The sequence below is a fragment of the Eriocheir sinensis genome, chromosome 14 (assembly GCF_024679095.1).
Source record: "Eriocheir sinensis breed Jianghai 21 chromosome 14, ASM2467909v1, whole genome shotgun sequence".
Lineage (NCBI taxonomy): Eukaryota > Metazoa > Arthropoda > Malacostraca > Decapoda > Varunidae > Eriocheir > Eriocheir sinensis.
Genome location: NC_066522.1, coordinates 22,118,609 through 22,139,189, shown reverse-complemented (window position 1 = coordinate 22,139,189; position 20,581 = coordinate 22,118,609). Strand labels below are relative to the sequence as shown.

The 20,581-nt window shown below is 42.4% G+C and overlaps 1 protein-coding gene across 1 annotated transcript in view; it reads left to right on the top strand.

Annotated features, from left to right (window-relative positions):
- Positions 1-20,581, top strand: part of LOC126998645 (trissin receptor-like) — a 118,285-nt gene that overhangs the window by 28,333 nt on the left and 69,371 nt on the right. The window contains exon 2 of the mRNA XM_050860594.1: positions 7,534-8,162. Coding sequence (XP_050716551.1) covers positions 7,832-8,162 — 331 coding nt within the window. The 5' untranslated portion in view covers positions 7,534-7,831. The remainder of the gene's footprint in view (positions 1-7,533; positions 8,163-20,581) is intronic.

Here is a 20,581-nt window from a genome sequence, read left to right as displayed (position 1 = left end):
CGGGTCGTCAGAAGAAAGAGTCCTGCTCCGGGCCGCCCCAATTACCGGCTCGACGCTTTCCCTCCTCCTGTGAACCATATATAAGATTTTTTTTTATTTCGTTCCTTTGTATGGCTTTTTTTTTCGGACTAAAAGCGATGTCCACGGACCAGGATTCTCGTTAATAGCGCACCTGGAGGAGAGGCTTAAGGGGGGCGGGAGGGGAATGGGATGGAATGGGAGGGAAAGAGAGGAAGGAGGATGGGAGGAGAGTGGAGAGGAGAGGGATGGGAGGGAAGTGAAGTTTAGGGGTGAGGGGACGGAAGTGGATGGAGGATGTGAGGAAAGAGGAGGAAAGGGGAGGGAGGGGAGGAAAATAGATGGAGGGGGATGGTAGGAAGGTGAAGGGAGGGAATGGGGATTGGAGGAAAGTGGGAGGAAGGAGAATGGGAGGAAAATGGAGGGAAGGGTGATGGGAGGGATGGGAGGAATGTAGAAGAGGGGGATGGGACGGAAGTGGAGGGAAGGAAGGACACAAGAAGAAAAAAAGTAGAGAAAAAGCGATTGGAGGAAACTGGAGGAAAGGAAGAGAAGGAGAACATCACTCCACAAAAACGTTCTTCAAGTAGTGGCGGGAAAACAACGATAATAATGATGACGCTAACGTTTACAAAGAAATAATAAATAAATAAATGAAATAAAATAAATAATGTGAAGGTATATAGTTCGAAGGGGAAAATCTAAGGGCATAACATTTCCCTTCCACTCTTTCTAAAACTCTGACCCGCTTTACACGATCAATTTTTTAGGGACGATGACGACGACGAACACTCCAGGGCAGGAAGATAAAGAGGAGCACTAATGGCTATGAGGAAGGAGGAGGAGGAGGAGGAGGAGGAGGAAGAGAAGAGAGGAGGAAGGGGAGGGAGGAAGCGTTGCGCAAGGTGGTAATGGCTGGCACACACATACACACACACACACACACACACACACACACACACACACACACACACACCTTCATCGACACATTTCTTCTTTCACTAACAAACGCACAGGTGGACACGGACTTTTTTTTCTCCTGTTTTCATCTGATGTTCTTCAATGACCTCAATGGCTCGGTTTAATCTTTTCCTCCTTCCCTTCCTCTCCCTCCTCCTCCTTTTTGAAGCGGTCGTTCACATCGTCTATTTTTTAGCTGCTAATCCATCGACTCTAATCCTTTATCTCGTCCTGCGGCTAATCATCTAAAAGTGTTCAGTCTGGTTAGTGACTCAAAAACGTTGCTGAAAGAGGAAGTGTCTGTTGTTGCGATGGCTTTAAACGTTGGCTGGTTGATTAAACGTCTCTTGTCTCCGTTCATTGGCCTCGTGATATGTTATGAAATCATGTGTGTGTGTCTGTGTCTCTGTCCGTCTGTCTGTCTGTCTCTCTCTCTCTCTCTCTCTCCTTCTTTTTCTCTTCTTTTTTTTTATTCTTCTTTCTCTTTCTTTTTTTCATCTTCATCTTCTTTTTCTTCATCATCTTTTTCTTCTTCTCTTTCTTTCTTTCTTTCTTTCTTTCTTTCTTTCTTTCTTTCTTTCTTTCTTTCTTTCTTCTCTCTCTCTCTCTCTCTCTCTCTCTCTCTCTCTCTCTCTCTCTCTCTCTCTCTCTCTCTCTCTCTCTCTCTCTCTCTCTCTCTCTCTCTCGTACCCTCTCATCCCCCTTCTGTAAACATTTTCTTATACCCAACGTCTGATCTTTGGAAGCAGAAACACCACTGGAAAACATGTGATGAAAACAGACCTTTGAAACAGCACACTCCTGACTTACAAACAGGGTGTTGTCAGACTGTATATACACGCTGCTTACATTCGTCTATCACTAACATCGGTGTGCTCTGATAATGTGCACAGCCAATGCGTTAGACGGTTCAATGACCTTCCTGAAACGACTATTGCCATGATGATGTTTAATTTTTTTTTTCACAACAAAGGAGACAGCTCAAGGGCACAAAAAAAGGAAACAATAATAAAAAAAAGTCCGCTGCTCGCTGCTCCTAAAAAAGAATCAAAAGAGGAATGAATTACTCCCTCCCTCTTGCTTCTACCCGCCGAAGAATGACTGTACCGATTCTTGAGGTATGTCTTATGCACGCTCACAGACCTTCTTCCCCACTTTTCTCTTCCGTAGCGGTTAAATTCTTCAGCGAAAAAATCTCTCGTGAAAAAGTACGGAGCGGTAAAGTATAAAAGCTTGTCCCCGCTCTGCACCATTTCTTCCCTTTTTGATATTTCGTCGGCGGCATATTTCAGGGAACTAAAGATTTAGAGCGGAAAAAAACTCGTCACATCTTAGCGTTCTGTGTTGAAGCTCCTTATTTATTTCTTATAGGCAAAGAAAATGTGAATATTGGTAGCCACGACTCACCAACCATTAGAGGAAGGGGCGTAAGTCTGGCTGTGCATCTGTGAATGGTTGTGTGGCGGTAAGTAAGCTCACAATTGAGAACCAGTGTGAATGAGTTCCGACATGAGTAGTGCAGAAATATGGAAGTCATTGAAACGAGTCGTTCCGCGATAAGTGAAACAAAGCATGACCGCACCGTAGAGTTTTTTCGTGCGACCATTCTCACCTAGTCCTAGTAAATATGGTAACTGGTACATTCTTGCATATAAACGCTATGTACAGTGTGTATGTCCTCAGCGAGATATGATATGAACTGACACATAGTTTAGAATAACCTGCTGTACATCAAAGCAACACGAGTCGCCATGGGGTCTAAAAACATGGAATACATTGAACGCGTCCGAGCCAATTGCTTTGATAGCGGGTAAATACACATACGCGGAGGGTCTGCATAGAGCTCTTCAGGGCTTCGAAAACATACACGAGATGAATGTGTTGAGAGGTGTGACTGGGAACGCTTATGCCATTCCCCTAAAATGCTGCCAATCGTGTGTAATTCCATCTTCTTAGGACTTGATATCTTTCGAGAGGGGAGTATCAAGACACCTCTCGAACCGTTTCTGAATAATATTTTTGAATTCTGAATCACTTTTCCTTTCTGGGAGGCAGTGGTTTTGCCCTTGACTGCTTCCTCTGATGTAAGAGAAAAAAAAAAGGAAAAAAAAATAGTAACCGAGCTTCCAACTCCCCAAAGGAAAACGTATGGAGAAACCTTGACACAATAATGATTAAGGTACCACAGAACCTTTAAAAAAATACATCAGAGGTAGAAAACGAAATGTTGTCATCATTCAAAATCACCGTTAGCGTATCTTGGTGAGGTAAATTCTTTTGTGTCCATAAAGAAATGCATGGGAAAAGGCGACCCAATATCAAGGTACTACAAAGACTCTGAGGAAATGATATCAATGGACGAAAACGATATTGTGCTGTTATGACCACAAATCTTCGCTCCCGCATTTTGCAAGGTAATAAAATCTTTGTGTGTCCGAGAGAAAATGAATGGGAAAGGTGACCCAATATTGAGGCATTGCAGAACCCACTATAAAATTATATTATTGGAAGAAAACGATACTGCTCTGTTATCATCCAAAATCACCGTTAGCGTATCTTGGGGAGGTAAATTCTTGTGTAGATGTACGTAAACTATAATTAATGGGTCAGGGTCTAGGCTTGAACACAGCTTTGGGCGGTTCACAACCTACTCAGTGCCGCCTCTCCCCCGCTCTGGGTCGATCGAGGGGAAACATTGTTCGGGCTATCTCCAACGAGAAGGGGGAGACAGGTCAGTAGGGGGAGTGTGTTTCCGGCTGGGTTAACCTTCAGAACTCCGCGCGTATCCTCACAACTTCAACAACACGGGGAAAGAGAGATGAAAAAGAAAAAAAAACTCCGATATTATTCTTTATTCCAAAGGTCTGAGTGAGGATTTCAGCTTTAATGAGAGGGGGGAGGGGGCGTAAGGAAGACAAATTTTTACACTGAAGGAGAAGAGAATAGGATGTTTTTTTTACAGCAAAGGAAACAGTTCAAGGGCAAAAAGAAATCAAGACAAAGAAGCCCGTTAATCACTGCTCTTATAATGCGAGTAAAATTTAATGTATCTTGGCACGGTGCGAGAACTCCTGAGAATAATAATTAGTCGTAACTGGAATATAACGTCTTTCCTTATAAAAGACGTTAGTGTTTATATCAGTCTTATATACTTGTTTCAGAGTCGTATTTTGTACAGAATAATGGTTTCTCTCCTTTAATTTATTGTGACAGTTTTCTCTCTCTCTCTCTCTCTCTCTCTCTCTCTCTCTCTCTCTCTCTCTCTCTCTCTCTCTCTCTCTCTCTCTCTCTCTCTCTCTCTCTCTCTCTCTCTCTCTCTCCCGTTTTCGTTAATGCCACAATTTTCTTCGCTGTTAACGGCTACAGATTTATTTTGGATGCTGACTGATGATGCGAGTTTTCCAATATGCAACCTTATGAAGTTTGTAAGTGGCTTTCTTTTTTACCGAGTTGTTCCTCTCTTTCCTCAGGTTGATTCTGATTTCACACCTCACCATTCTGTGCTCCCAAGCGATATTCATCTCATTAAGACTGCTACGGTTTTAATTTGTCACGTCTGTTTGTAAGAGTACAGTAGAAGTAAATAATTTTCTTCACGCCAGAGGGCACTGAGACATTGTGACGATGACCCTGAAACCCTTGAACCTCTGTATCAGCTAACCTCTTCTAGTTGACCTTTTTGGCTGCTTTTAGGATATAGTCCGTGTTATTTTTTCACTTCGGAGGGCGCTGAAGCGTTATGACGTTGAGGTCTTTCACCTCTGTATCAGCTAACCTCTTCTTTTAGCTTTTAGGATATTCTCTATCTTATGTTCACTCCAAATGGGCATTGAGGCGTTGTGACGATGACCTCTTCCGCCTCTGTATCAGCTGATCTCTTCTAAGTGACCTTTTTGGCAGGTGTTTCCTTTCATATGATATTTTCTATGGCTAATGGTCCTCTACATCGTGGTTCGGATGTCTAGATTATGAAGAGGCAAGGAAAATAATGTTTAATTTCTATGGCATTACTGCAAAGGCCGTGACTGATGCAGGTATTGATTGGCGGAGGTGGAGAGGCTGTCCAGGCTGTCGTGCGGATCGTCAGAGTGAGGGCGGTCGAGTTGGGACAGAGGAGTGTGGTGGCTCTCCCCCAGGTCGATCTCACTTGGGAATTCATTGGCGTCGAGTAAAGTACTCAGTTTTTTCGTGTGGTGTTTATCCGGGCTGATCTCATTCATGAATTCATTGGTGAGGTTTAACATATTCAGTTTTCCTATGCATAAATTGGGCACCTAAGGATGTATATAAAAATAGACGTCTGCTGCCATCACGCGTAGAGTCATAGGGAGTGTGTGATGATTCAGTTTACGATTATTTGTTTAGATGTGAGAGACTTTTCTTGCCCTTGACACTTTTCTCAAGGGATGGTCTCTGGCGGCATGCTCAGCCTAAACTTACAGACAGAAAACGCTGCCTCATTTTCTTAGTCGAGGTGGCATCAGAGACGAGAAAGCCGATTACAGAGCACCGTGGGCTTTCATCTTCTCAACTATTTTTCTGCCACTACTCGAATTATATTTATTTCAGAACCTGAAATATTTTCGTTATTAGCAAATGTCAAAATCGTGACAGTTCTAGGAAACAGTCATGATTCTAATAACAACATCAATTTTTTTCCTGTTTCCCTGTCATCGTAAAGGACTCTTGTTGTCTCTCGCCTCCGAAACCGAGCTCTTCGCTCCGACCTCGGTGAAATTTCAGCGACAGACGACTGAAGAATTTCTTTCTTTCCCTCGGGCGCTTTCAGTTCTATCTGATGTTGTTTGTTTACTCCTCGACCTGCACCCTCGCGAGGCAAGGTTTACGTGGAGCCTTTTACTGTCTATCGGACTATATACGTTATTTCTTTTCCGAGTTTCTAATGACATTTCTGCCTGTTCACCCACCTCTCCTTATCAAAAAACATTTCACAAATAAACTTTAAATCAAGGATGAACAATCTTTAGTACACCTGACTTGTCATTATTATTTTATGTCATATTCGTATTCGTATTCGCAATAGTAGTAGTAGCAGCAACAATAGTACTAAAAAAGCCAACCAACCCTTGCATCCTGCCATCCCTAATACACGGCGGAGCGATGCCAACCACACATCAAAGCCACAATTGTAACTACACCAAAAAGTTGAGTCGAACACGTATGGGTGACTCTCTACTTGTGTAAACGTGCTCTATCCACCGGGGATGCTTTCATGTCAGGGACCGATAGTTTCATCTCCATAGAAAAGACTTACTTCAAAGACGCTTCTGGCATGTGCGCGTCTGTGGCAAGACTAAAACTAAACTGAACGGATAGCATTCCAGCATCAGGGAAGTGAGACAATTCGCAATTAAGCTACACTTTAAAAAATGAGCCCGGAGAGGACGTTGAAACAATTATGATGAAAATGATCGGATGTAGCTCTGTATAGTGATCTGTTTGGGAATGAACGTAAATAATAACTGCCACCGTTGAAATCATAAACCAAGATCGAAATGCTCAAATCTTTATGCAAGAGTTAAATACAGTCTTCTCTTTTCATCTCTATATTTTTAAACACATGGATATCTTCTGTTTTATGTCTTAATACTCTTTCAAGGGAGAATGATTAAGACACTGGAATCTAATCTGGCTATTCTATGGTATCAGACGGAAGTATCAAGACACTCTGGAATTGAATCTGACTTTTCTTTGGCATCCTCCTTTATTTTCATTGTAGGGCAGCCTTTTTTACAGTGAAGGAAGCAGCGAAAAGGAAAAATATATATATGGAAACACCAACACTAACAAAAACAAAAAAAAGCCGGCTATATGAAAACAAAAATGCCCGTGTTAAGTTTCCTTGTTTAGCTCTTGGTCTATTTTGGTCTATCACCTTACACCGTGATATACTACTGGAGGTCATGACAACAAGGAGGGCTGGGACAAGAGCATCCTTAGTTCATCTCCCGTGGCTGCGGCAAAGGCGACCCCCGCTGAGGAAGAGAACCTCCTCCTTGACGGTGAGGCTCGCGGTAATTACAAGGCTCGGGGCGAGGTGAGTCAGCCTGAATACTAGGGATCTGTTTGTCGGCAAAGGTGGATGAACCTCTCCATTAATCCCATCCGCTGATTGCTATGGCTAACAACACACACGTACATCTTGCAAGTCTAGCGCGTGATCAGACCATGGTGGATGAATGACCTCCTGCTACACACACCTGCTATTAATGACATAACCACGGTGACGGTTACGTAAGGTGTTTTGCCAGGCACTTCTTATTGGGTAACCTGTGGGGCTTTGATATTGGTGTGTGTGTGTGTGTGTGTGTGTGTGTGTGTGTGTGTGTGTGTGTGTGTGTGTGTGTGTGTGTGTGTGTGTGTGTGTGTGTGTGTGTGTGTGTGTGTGTGACTCTAGAACAACACGCCGCGTTTCCTGTAGCCTCGAGGCGTGTTTGGATCCCTTCAGCTTAATTAGATTTGGACTAACCGGAGCAGGTAGTTAAGAGAAGGAGGGGCATGTCGGGCGCAGCTAATATTATTCTCCTCTTCCAGATTCGTTTGGCACAGCGTCTTTGGAGAGGTCGGTGCGGTCGCCCTTTAGGCTTGAGCCCCAGCTGTCGGAGGCAGTGGCCGGGCTGGCTGGAGGTGACGCACGGCTCACAATGTTGGCTTTACTCTACTCCAGTTTGCAGGGAGCTGTGACGCACCTAACCAAGCACACGACCGCTGCAGTAACCAAGCCGCAAGTGACGCCAGTGTTGGTGAGAGTGTCTTCTCGCCGTGCTGGCTGTGCTGACGAAGCGTAACAGACACACAGACACTCAGTGCACAAGCCGCGTAGGCCGGACACATGGGCTACCTCAGCCATGACCCTGCGCCCAGCCATGCCCTCCTGTCGCCTGAGGTCACCAATGGGTCCTCCCTCGAGGCGGACTCCCTCACTCCCGCCACCCACGCCCCCCCAGACGCCAGCACCACCAGGGACTGCGTGGGACGCTTCATCTCGGATCTCGCCTCCAACGCCTCCTCCCGGCTGCTGCACCCGCCCTGCAACGTCTCTCTTCTCGCCGATGAGTCCGGGCAGGCGAGGGGCGACGCCGAGCCCTTCCTCTTCGACCGCGGCGACGTGCGGGGCGTGCTCATCGCCCTCTACACGGCCGTCTTCATCACCGGCTTTGTGGGTGAGTACACGGGGAGGGGCGCACACATACACACCCACACCCACACCCACACCCACCCACCCACCCACACACACACACACACACACACACATGCAAACAAACAAACAACATTTCCCCTTCCTATAAAGCACTGAGATATCATGCAAACACGATTATCAGAGAGACAGGGGCGAAGAGTAACTTAATTAACGAGGCAAATTTCTGCGTTACTAACTAAAAGATGAAACCTTGTTAAAGACATCAGGCAAATTTTACTCTGATAACGAGAGAGTATATCTCAATGTTTACCAATCAGGTTTTTACTCCTTTTTATATATTATATTGGCGTCTATCCTCCCTCCCTCCCTCTCTTGCCTTCTCTCCCCTTTCCTCTCCTTTCCTTTCACGCCTCCTCTACACTGTTCCATCCTGATCTCTGGACTCCACATTTCCAAAAACGCTTTCGAAATCACAGATGATGGACGGTCTGCTCGTGATCCTTCTCAGTCTTTCCATTTTTTTTTTCATATGTTCGCGTCCACCAAACTTCGCACAACTACACCGCCGATATACGTTTCTAAGAGTTCATTCGAAGTATCAAATGATGGACGGTCTGTTCGTGATGCTGAGCCTTTCCCTTTTTACATATGTTGGAGTCTCTCGAACTTATATAACTGACACGGCCCTCAACGTTTTTCAGAGTGCATTCAAATTTCCAGATGATGGATCATGGATGCCGGCATACATGTGATCCTCAGTCATTCTCTTTTTTAATATGTTGGAGTCTCTCGAGCATATATAACTGACACGGCACTCCACGTTTCCAAAAGCGCATTCGAAGTCACTGTTAATGGACACCCTACTCGTGATCTTCTGTCTCTTCCTGTTTATATACAATGGCGTTTATCGAGCCTTATAGAACCGACTCGATGTTCTATATTTCCAAAGGCGTGTTCGAAGTTACTCTTAATGGACACCCTACTCGTGATCATCTGTCTCTTCCTGTTTATATACAATGGCGTTTATCGAGCCTTATAGAACCGACTCGATGTTCTATATTTCCAAAGGCGTGTTCGAAGTTACTCTTAATGGACACCATGCTCGTGACCTTCAGTGTTTTCCCTTTATGTATACGTTGGCATCCATCGAACTTTATGCGACTGCCCCGGCGCTCCACGTTTCCAAAGACTTATTCGAAGTTAATGATGAGGGACGGCTGCTCGGACGCCCGCCTCGCTGCCCGCTTGCCGTGACGGGACATGTGACGCGCGGCAGGCTCGGGGCATGCAGGGTGTTTGGTATTCTTGCTAAAGTTGAGGTCCGTTTCTTTTTTATCATGTTTGCCTCGTTAGTGTCTGCTTGTTAACGATGTGGGGACGGAAAACAATTGTCTAAACGTTGAATTTTATGCGTCCATGATCCGCTGCCAACTTTTTAATTAGACAAAGCTCCAGAGGAGTGGAAAACTATTGATCATTAAAAAATCATGTATACGCTTAATCTGTGCATCCATTCATCAAAACTGACTCTTACTGAACTAAAACAGACAAGAGCGTAACACAACTCACCACCATAAAAAACTGCGTATACACTTAATCTTTTGCATCCTACTTCATTGCTGACTCTCTTATCGAACCAAGACATAGGGCCAGTTTCACAGTTCCCCATGATGGGTTAGTAAGCTTCCAAACCAATACCAGAAGCTTCGAAATTTCCTTGTATAGTTTCTGGTGTTTATATTTAAGTTCACAAATTTGATGAAACTATACAGGAAAAGTCTTGTGTATTTAGTGTGGCATCGAAGACCTCACCATTTTGGATTGTATGGGATTCTATAGTTTGGTTCCAGCTGTTACGAAGACACTGTTGGACTGTGAAATCGGCTCATAGACAAAACCGTATAACACAACAAAACATCATAGAATATATTTTCAATCAATGTCAATAAGGATGAAAACGAATAAACGTTGGGTCCATAGTCTTAAACATTTCGGGACTTGCACACACTCATTTGATAGGGCTTTCGTTGAGGATGTGTTACTATTTCCAAGGGTAGTTTTATGAGCATATTGATATTACAACAAGACTTCTGCACCATGAACGTAAAAAAAACCACTCATGAGAACCCGACTTATCTCCTTTGTGGCCTTGGGAAATAGCAGTTGTGGGAGCCCAAAGCGTCTGAGAATTCGTGTCTTAGTTCGTCCAAGGATAGTTTTAAGAGCACAGTGATAGCTTGACAAGACTTCTGCACCATTAACGTAAAAAAAGCACTCATGAGAACCCGACTTATCTCCTTTGTGGCCTTGGGAAATAGCAGTTGTGGGAGCCCAAAGCGTCTGAGAATTCGTGTCTTAGTTCGTCCAAGGATAGTTTTAAGAGCACAGTGAGATCTTGACGATGCCTTCTGCACCATGAGCGTAAAAAAAGCACTCAAGAGAACCCGACTAATCTCCTTTGTGGCCTTGGGAAATAGCAGAGATCTTGACGATGCCTTCTGCACCATGAGCGTAAAAAAAGCACTCAAGAGAACCCGACTAATCTCCTTTGTGGCCTTGGGAAACAGTAGTTGTGGGAGCCCAAAGCGTCTGAGAATTCGTGTCTTCGTTCGTCCAAGGATAGTTTTAAGAGCATAGTGAGATCTTGACGATGCCTTCTGCACCATGAGCGTAAAAAAAGCACTTAAGAGAACCCGACTAATCTACTTTGTGGCCTTGGGAAACAGTAATATGAGCCTAAAGCGATAGAGAATATGGGGATCAGTTCGAACGTACTCTCCACCATTGGGACATCCTAGGCGGCAGCTCGATCACTTCCTGCCGGTTGGGGATCTCGTTGAGCGCTGGGTTGAAGGGAGATTATTGAAAATTACTCCATAGGCTCTAGGCGGTCTGTAATCCCGAGTAATTGGCTCTCCTCTCCCTCCATGTTGCTATTTCTCTCTCTCTCTCTCTCTCTCTCTCTCTCTCTCTCTCTCTCTCTCTCTCTCTCTCTCTCTCTCTCTCTCTCTCTCTCTCTCTCTCTCTCTCTCTCTCTCTCTCTCTCTCTCTCTCTCCTTTTTCTGCTTATTCTTTTTCTTTCTTTTTCATCTCCTTTTTTTTCTTCTTCCTCTTCTTCTTTTTCTTCTTCTTCCCCTTCTTCTTCTTTCTTCTTTTTTCTTTCCTTCATTTCTTCTTGTTCTTGTTCTTGTTCTTCTTGTTCTTGTTCTTGTTCTTCTTCTTTAGTTTATTATTATTATTATTATTATTATTATTATTATTATTATTATTATTATTATTATTATTATTATTATTATTATTATTATTATTATTATTATTATTATTATTATTATCATTATTATTATTATTATCATTATTATTATCATTCTCAGCCTAATTAGCGCGACACAGTAATTGTCTCTTGGTCCTTTTCCGTAAGCGTGGACATCACCCTCTTTCGTTCTTTTTGTTTTTATCCTTCTCTTCTTCTTCCTCCTCCTCCTCCTCCTCCTCCCTCGTACCTCTTTTTGGTCTCCCTCATTAGGATCTTCAGACGTCGCTCCTTCCTCGAGAGCAAGCATGTCACGGTCCCTTGCCTTTCCGCCTCATTAGGGCCCTCTGTGTGTGTGTGTGTGTGTGTGTGTGTGTGTGTGTGTGTGTGTGTGTGTGTGTGTGTGAGTGTGTGTGTGTTTAGAGGTGTGTTGGAATGCGTATTTGTATTGGTGTTGACGCTAATCGCTAACCTCTCTCCTTGCTCCCCGAGGCATTTCATGAAACATTGTGGACAAGAAACATTCTCCATCACTGTATTTCATCAAGCTACCTCTGATAATGTTGGCGTGGATGCTTGCAGTCATGGCGAGAAAAAAACGTCTCCTGCTTTCTTTTCCGTGAGGGTAGATAACTGCCGATAGGTATTGCTTAGCATTCTCATGCACCCTTCCGGGACCCAGGTGATAAACGTGCAGCAATAAAGCGTTCAGCCTAGGGGATGGTAACTGAGCTAATATGAACCCAACTGTGGCTCTAACGCAGTGACTGTGATGCAGAGTTATGACGTGATGCAAACCCCGACAGGAAACACGATGTCTACACTTTGATCGTGTGTGTATATATAGTATTTGTTTTTTATGATATCCTGAGCACCAAGATACCTATCCACTCGAAATTAACCTCTCCTTTGGCCACTCGTCAATACGTACTTCTTTTTATATGAGAAGCGACAAGCGGCCTTTTTCTCGTTTTATTCTATTTTAGCCTCTGAGCTGCTTCCTTTACTGTGAAAAAATATATCTCTCACCGGCATTCCAAGTGAGAGATCCTGCTCTGAGGATGTAGATGCAGCGCGGTAAAGCCAGTCCCCGTTGTCCCGTTAGTGGGCCGCCTCGCCACAGCACCAAGGCCGAGGCTGTGCTGGTGGTGATCTACATAACTCCCAGACCGACGGACATGCATAATTCACCGGCCTCTCGCCTAGCCCGAAAGTGGCATCTGTTTGGTCCACAAGCGAGTGCCTTACACACGCGTGGAAGGGAGTCTCTCTGCGCCAGGCATCAAATTTACCCGTAATGGACTTTGTGTGTTAATTGCACCACCTGGAGTGAATATGCCATGAAGATAACACTAGGGGGAATCCGGGACGGTATTAAAGAGTCAGTCTCCTTCAAGAGTCGTGATATAACAGAGGAATTTAGGAGTTTAATATGAAGAGCTTCTTGTGACACTGGAAGGTTAGACGAAGAACATTACTACCCTTGCCTGCTTGTGTTTATACGGGTAGGCGCCTTAACACTCTAGCCTTGAATCCTTCTCACACGAGGAGGAGAGGCAACAAGTAAGAGAGGAGCGGAGGAGGGTAACACGGTGACCTCACTCTGTTGTTTGTTAACTAGGGAAGCTCTCTTGTGATTCCTCTTACGCTATATGACGCAGATAATTAGTCCTGTATGAGAATAACGTTGATTCTAGACATCCGATCATCATGAGAAAATGAGATAAATAGGTAGAAAGTTAAACAGTTAGACAGATAGATAAATAAATAGAGATAGATAGTAGATATAGATACATACATAGATAGATGTAGATATAGATAGATAGAGTGAGCGAGAGTAGAAAGAATGAAAGAAAGATTAAAAGAAAAGAAGAATGACAGAGATATAAAGAAAGAAAAAAGAGAAAGCGAGATAAAGAAAGAAGGAAAGAAAGAAAAAGAAAGTGAGTGAATATACCAATCTGAAGCGCGTGACACAATTCTAACAAAACAAAAGAGAGAGAAAAACAGAGTGAGAAAAAAAGAAAGAAAGAAAGAAAGTGAGTGAGTATATCAATCTGAAGGATGCGACACAATTTCACCAAAAAACAAAACAAAACAAAACAAAACAAAAAAAAAGAAAAAGAAAAATCACTTAGACTGTCAAGCTTTGGAGAACAAAGTAACAAAAAAATAAATAAATAAAATAAAGAGAAATAAAGGTAAAACACACACACACACACACACACACACACACACACACACACACACACACACACACACACACACACACACACACACACACACACACACACAATAGGATCGCCACACTGAAACTTGATTGACACACACGCGAGGAAAGGAAAAAAAAAAAGAATAAGTGGAAAAACCGAACAGTCTGTATATATGAATTTTTCTGTCTGTTTTAGTGAAGGACCTTTGTGCTCTCTCTCTCTCTCTCTCTCTCTCTCTCTCTCTCTCTCTCTCTCTCTCTCTCTCTCTCTCTCTCTCTCTCTCTCTCTCTCTCTCTCTCTCTGTCCTAACTATCCTTTTTTTGCTCCCTCCCTTGTCCCACAAATCCCATTCTCCCCCCCTCCCTTGTCCAATCTCTCTCTCTCTCTCTCTCTCTCTCTCTCTCTCTCTCTCTCTCTCTCTCTCTCTCTTTTTTGCTCCCTTTCTTCCTCTTTTTCTCCCTTTTTGCTACTTTCCTTTGTACAGTATATTCTTTCTAGCTGCTTCCCCTCTTTTCCTTTCTCTCCTCTCTTCTCCTCTCCTCTCCTCTCCGTTCACGCCTCCTTTACTCTTGTCTTTTCTTTTTCTCCTTCGCTCTCCCCATCCTCTTTTACCTTTGCTCAGTTTCTCTCTTCACCTCCATTTGTTACTTTCTGCCCCTCGGACTGGGATTCGAACCCGGGCCCCCGAATTCGTAGACTAACTACTGCGCCAACGAAGCATAACAAAGACGATAGTTGGCGATATATTTGTTAGACCGCACGATTGTTTTTGTCTGTCTGTTTGTGGATATGTTTTTTTTTTAACGGGTCAGCCTATAGCGCCGATAGGCTTCCTTGAGGGGCCTGGATGGTAGTCGGCCCCATCCCGTCAAGGCACAGGCAAGTGTTTTATAGTGGTGCCGTCTTTTCTTGGCTTATGCTGCCCCTCGGAACTCGTTCTTGATTCACTTGAACGGTTTCCTCTAGAGCCCGGGTTGATGTAGGTAGTTTTAAGCCACTCGGCGGTGACTGAAAAATCCCAGGTGGTAGCGGCGGATTCGAACCCGCGTCGTCCATCATGCGGTGAATACGGGGCCCGCACGCTAACCCCTCAGCCACCGCCTACCCATTGTATGTATGTATGTATGTATGTATGTAAGTATGTATGAATATATATACATAGGGGGATTATCAGTGTGAAGGGATCGGCGGAAAAATGCAAAGCGGCTTGTGTATATATTTTATTATTTTATTAAAGGATGTAGTATAGTCACATCCTGGTTGTGTGTGTGTGTGTGTGTGTGTGTGTGTGTGTGTGTGTGTGTGTGTGTGTGTGTGTGTGTGTGTGTGTGTGTGTGTGTGTGTTATAATAATAATAATAATAATAATAATAATAATAATAATAATAATAATAATAATAATAATAATAATAATAATAAACGGCTTATTAAGTGATACCAGCTGTAAAGTTGAAAATATACACGTTAAAAATACACTTTTGAAATATAATAGAAAAAAAAGGGAAAATGTCCAATATGAAAGGGATATGGGGGTCTGGGGTGGTGGGGGGAGGTGAAGTGGTGGAATGCAGTGCGTTGGTGCGATAGGAGGCGGTGTGGTGTGTGGGTGTGTGTGTATGTGAGTGTTAGTAAACAAAAAATATATAAACAAAAATCAACAGCGTGATGAAGGTGGAGAATCGTACGTGTGGAGGAGGAGGAGGAAGAGCAGGAGGAGGAGGAGGAGAAGAAAGTGGAGGAGGAGGAGGAGGAGAGAGTGAAGGAGGGAGGGAAAGGGGGGAAGGTTTTGGAGTTCTGCCTTGGTGTGAGAGGGAGGGAGGGAGGGAGAGAGGGAGGGATGGAGGGAGGAAGGGAGGGAGGGACGGACAGAGGTTTTTATTGTCTGACTAAGGAAGGAAGGAAGGAAGGAAGGAAGGAAGGAAGGAAGGAAGGAAGAAAGAAAAGGAGGGAAAAGAAGGAGGAGGGAGAGAAGTAAAGAAGGAAGAGAGAGAGAAAGAAAGAGGGAGAAGAGAAACGAGAGAAAAGAGAAATAAAGAAAGGAGAGAGAAGGAGAGAGTGAGAGGGAGGGGAGGGAGAGAGAGGAGAGGTGGGGAAGGGGGATGGCGGCGCTGCAGTCATTCCAGTCTTCACAAAAATTGAACATCATCGAAATTTATATAAACTCAACACTCGCGAAAAATAATCGTTAAGGGAGATAGACGAAGCGAGGAGGCGCAGGACAGACCAACGGGGAGTAAAAGATTGAAGAGCGAGTAACCAATGCACCTATTATTATTATCATTAGTGTTATTGAGGTTTATGAGAGGGTATTAAAGGAAAATATAAAAGTGATATCGGCAGTTCTTTTCTACTTGTCCTTTGTATCTATCTATCTATCCCTCTTTGGTCTCTCTCCCTCTCTTTCTCCCTCTCTTTAACTCACTTTTATCTCCTTTCCCTTCCTTTTCTCCTGACATCTCTACATCCTCCCTCTCTCCCTCCTCCCTTGCCTAATCTTCTATCCCTTTTTGCTCTCTCTCTCCCTCTCTCCCTCTCTCTCTTTAACTCACTTTTATCTCCTTTCCCTTCCTTTTCTCCTGCCATCTCCACATCCTCCCTCCCTCCCTCCCTCCTCCCTTGCCTGATCTCCTCTCCACTCTCCTTCCTTTTCATAATATATCTTCTACTCTGTTCCTTCCCTTCTTTTTCTTCCCTTTCTCCATTGCCATCTCTTCATTTCTCTTCTCGTTTCCACATCCTCAATCTCTTGCCTTCTCTCCCCTTTCCTCTCTCTTCCCTTCACGTCTTCTCTCTTTTGTTTCTTCCCTTTTCTCCTCTCCTGCCCTTTCCATAGATTCCCTCCTTACCTTGCTTCATCTCCTCTTTCTTTTCCTTTACTTTCCGTTTCCGTCTCCTCTACTCAGTCTCTTTTCTTCCTCCTCTTCTGCCCTTTCCACTTCCTCCCTCATTCCCTTTCTTAACTCCACTCTTTCCTCTCCTTTCCGTTCATATCTCCTTCCCTTCCTTTTCCACTGCCCTCCTTCCTTTCCCTTCTCTCTACTTCTCTTTCCTTTTCGTCTGTATCTTATTTTCTCTATCTTTTCCTTTCTCTTCTCCTACTCTTTTCATATCCTCCCCTCCTTCCTTCCTTCCGTGCCTTTTCCTCCTTTCCTCTACTCCATCCCTTCCTTTCTCTTCCTCTCCTGCGCTCTCCACATCCTCCCACAACGCGCTCTCCTCATCACGGCCAAGAAACAATAACATCAGCAGGTTTTGAATGTAAATATCGAGTGTTGTGTTAAGACGTTAGAGAAGACTTTAGCGAGTTTTTGCACTCGAGGCGGAAAACTTGTAAGCTATATCATTAAGAAACGTTGGAGGGCTGAAACCTGAGTGTGCAACGGCTGAAAATGAATCTGACAAAAGAATAGTCATCCAGCTTTCCAGGTACAACGCTAAGGCCTTCACGGGGTTAGCGCTGAGCTCCTCTGTTAAAAGACTTGTTAATGCATAAATATACCAAGTGGGAGACAAAGCTACAGTTAGATGAAAAGAACTACAATGATGCTTGGAGACACGACGCTCGCAAACTTAATATTCAAGATAAATTAATGACTTTTTATTTGCAGGGAAAGATAAAAGAGGGAAGGAGAGACAGGGAGGAGAGAGAGGCAGAGAAGAAAGAAGGAGAGAAAGAGGGGGGCGAGAAATGAGAGGAAAGAGAAATGAGAGAATAGAATTTGCTTGAGTACTTGTAAATACATAAATACATACCAGTGGGAGATATTACCATACATGAAAAGAACTACAATGAAAATAAGAGACTCGATGCAGCCATTTTTACATTCTGGGAAGTATCAATGAATTCTTATTTTTAACGATTCATTAGGGAACAGAACTTGCTTGATAACATGTAAATGCAAAAATACTAAATCAGTGGGGGACAATACCACACAAAAAATACGAACAGACCTGCAATGATAGACACACGCACACTTTACTCTTTACTTTTATCTTTTAGTGGAGCGGCGAGTAGCGGGCTTTTTTTGTACTCATTTTATTGCCCTTGAGCCGTGTCTTCTGATGCAAAAAAGAAATAAAAACCATTCTGGGAAATATTAATGAGTTCTTACTTTCTTTTTAACGATTTGATCAGGGAATAGAATTTACTTGATTGCTTTTAAATACCTAACCAACGGGAGACGATACCACACATATACGAAGAGACCTACAAAGATATTCTCACACACACTTACAGTCTCGGAAATATAAATGAATTCTTACTTTCTTTAAATCGATTACATTAGGGAACAGAATTTACTAGATAACTTGTAGATACATAAATACTCAATCAGTTGGAGCCAGTACCACACACATTCGAACAGACCTACAATGATTGTACTTTTACATTCTGGGAAATGTTGATGAATTTTTACTTTCTTTTAAACGATTACATTAGGGAAGAGAATTTGGTTTATCGCTTGTAAATATATGAATACTAAACCAGCTTGAGACAATACCACACATTTACGAGCAGACCTACAATGATATTCACATGCCCACACTTACGCTACGGAAAATATTAATGAATTCTTTTATATTTAACAATTTCATAAGGGAACAGAATTTGCTGATTACTTTTAAATACATAACCAGCTTGAGACAATACCACACATATATGAACAGACCAACAATGATATTCACACACACACTTATGCTACGGAAAATATTAATTAATTCTTTTATATTTAACGATTTCATTAGAGAGCAGAGTTTGCTGATTACGTTTAAATACCTAACCAGCTGGAGACAATACCACACATATACGAAAAGACCTAAAATGATATTCACATACTCACTTACGCTACGGAAAACATTAATGAATTCTTTTATATTCAACGATTTCATTAGGGAACAGAATTTGCTGATTACTTTTAAATACATAACCAGCTTGAGACAATACCACGCATATACGAATAGACCAACAATGATATTCACACGCCCACGCTCTTACATTCCGGGAGGCATTAAGGAATTCTTTTGTATTTATTTAACAATTTCATTAGGGAACATAACTCGCCGCTCTTTGCAGTCTTAATAATTGAATCGCAAAACCGTGCTGCTAACTAAATACGACGCTCATATCCATTTACACATAGGAATACGTAGAAATAATAGAACAATTAGCATAGTATTAAAAGGAAATATGGATAATAGGCTCGTTTTCTCAGACACTTTCAGCTCTCACTATAAACATTTCTAAAGGCCACGAAAGGAAGTTAGTCGGGGTCTCATGAGTGTTTTTTTTCTCACATTCACGGAGCAGAAAGAAGCCTTGTCCAACCATCACTGGGCTCATAAAACTACACGAGGTAATACGGACAACAACGTCTATGAAAGTGTTATCAAATGAATGTGAATGTGTAAGCCCCATAACCTTTTTTCTCATATTCACGGAGCAGAAAGAAGCCTTGTCCAGCCATCACTGGGCTCATAAAACTACACAAGGTAATACGGACAACAACCTCTATAATACGGACAACAACCTCTATGAAAGTGTTATCAAACCATCACCGGGCTCATAAAACTACACAAGGTAATACGGACAACAACCTCTATCAAAGTGTTATCAAATGTGTAAGCTCCGCAACGTTTAACAATACGGACCTTTGAGAATTGATATAAGATACATAACCCGATTGAGAGAGCAGGTTTTGATGTGTTCTGAACTGATGCAACAAGTTCGCCATCAGATATTGTGCGCTTTTTTAATTCTTACATCAGAGGAAGCAAAGCAAAGAAAAAAACGATGGGGGGGAAAAATCTGCAAAACTTCGACATTCCTCACAAATATGCTGCAAGCGGGGGGCGTATTGGAGATAGAAATAAGAACACAGGATCTTCATTGCAATAACTTCCCCGTCTGGTACTGGACGCTATTTGTTTTCCTTACATCAGAGAAAGCAATCGAGAAAGAAGTCAAGAGGGAGGAACAGCAAAATAAGCGAGAAAATAATAATAATAGTGATAATAATAATAATAATAATAATAATAATAATAATAATAATAATAATAATAATAATAATAATAATAATAATAATAATAATAATAATAATAATAATAATAATAATAATAATAATAATAATAATAATAATAATAATAATAATAATAATAATAATAATAATAAGACGAAGAAGAAGAAACAAAATAAAAATAAAAATAAAAATAAAATAAAAAAGAAGAAAAAGAAAAAGAAGAAATAGAAAAAGAAAAAGAAGAAGAAAAAGAAAAAGAAGAAGAAGAAGAAAAAAAAAGAAGACAAAAACGAAGCAGAAAGAAAAAAAACGAAGGACAAGAACAAGAAGAACAAAAAGCAAGAACAAGAAGCAAAACAAAAACGAGAAGAAGAAGAACAAGACCAAGAACATTAACAACAAGAATAACAAGCCCACAAAACAACTCCCCAAAAGTACTACAACCGAGAAATCTACTGGCCAAAAAAAAAGAGACATATGTAACCACCCTACATCCCTCCCTCTGCTCCTCCTTATCCTGGTTCAATGTGAGGATCTAAGAGGTAGGAACAGCGACTTGCATATAACTACCCTTCCTCCCTCCCTCTCCTCCTCCTCCTTGCCCTTGTTTAATGCGAGGATCTAAGAGGCAAGAGGCAACAGCAGCATCTGGTCCCTGGGAAGCCCTTTAATAACTAGGTTTATGGAGGGACCAGCAGCCACGATCATGGTTTTAATATTTCAGGGATTTTCTTTCTCTTTTTTTGGGGGGCATTGTGTGTGTGTGGGGGGGGGAGGGGGAGGGAGAATGTGTGTGTATGTGTGTGTGGGTATTTTTTATTTAATTTAATTTAATTTTATTTATTTACGTATTTTTTTTTGTGTGTTTGGAAGGGGCATATATTGTGTTTCTTTGTGTGTTTGTGGGCGTGTATTGTATATGTTTTGCTGGCTTATAATTGATTCTCTCTCTCTCTCTCTCTCTC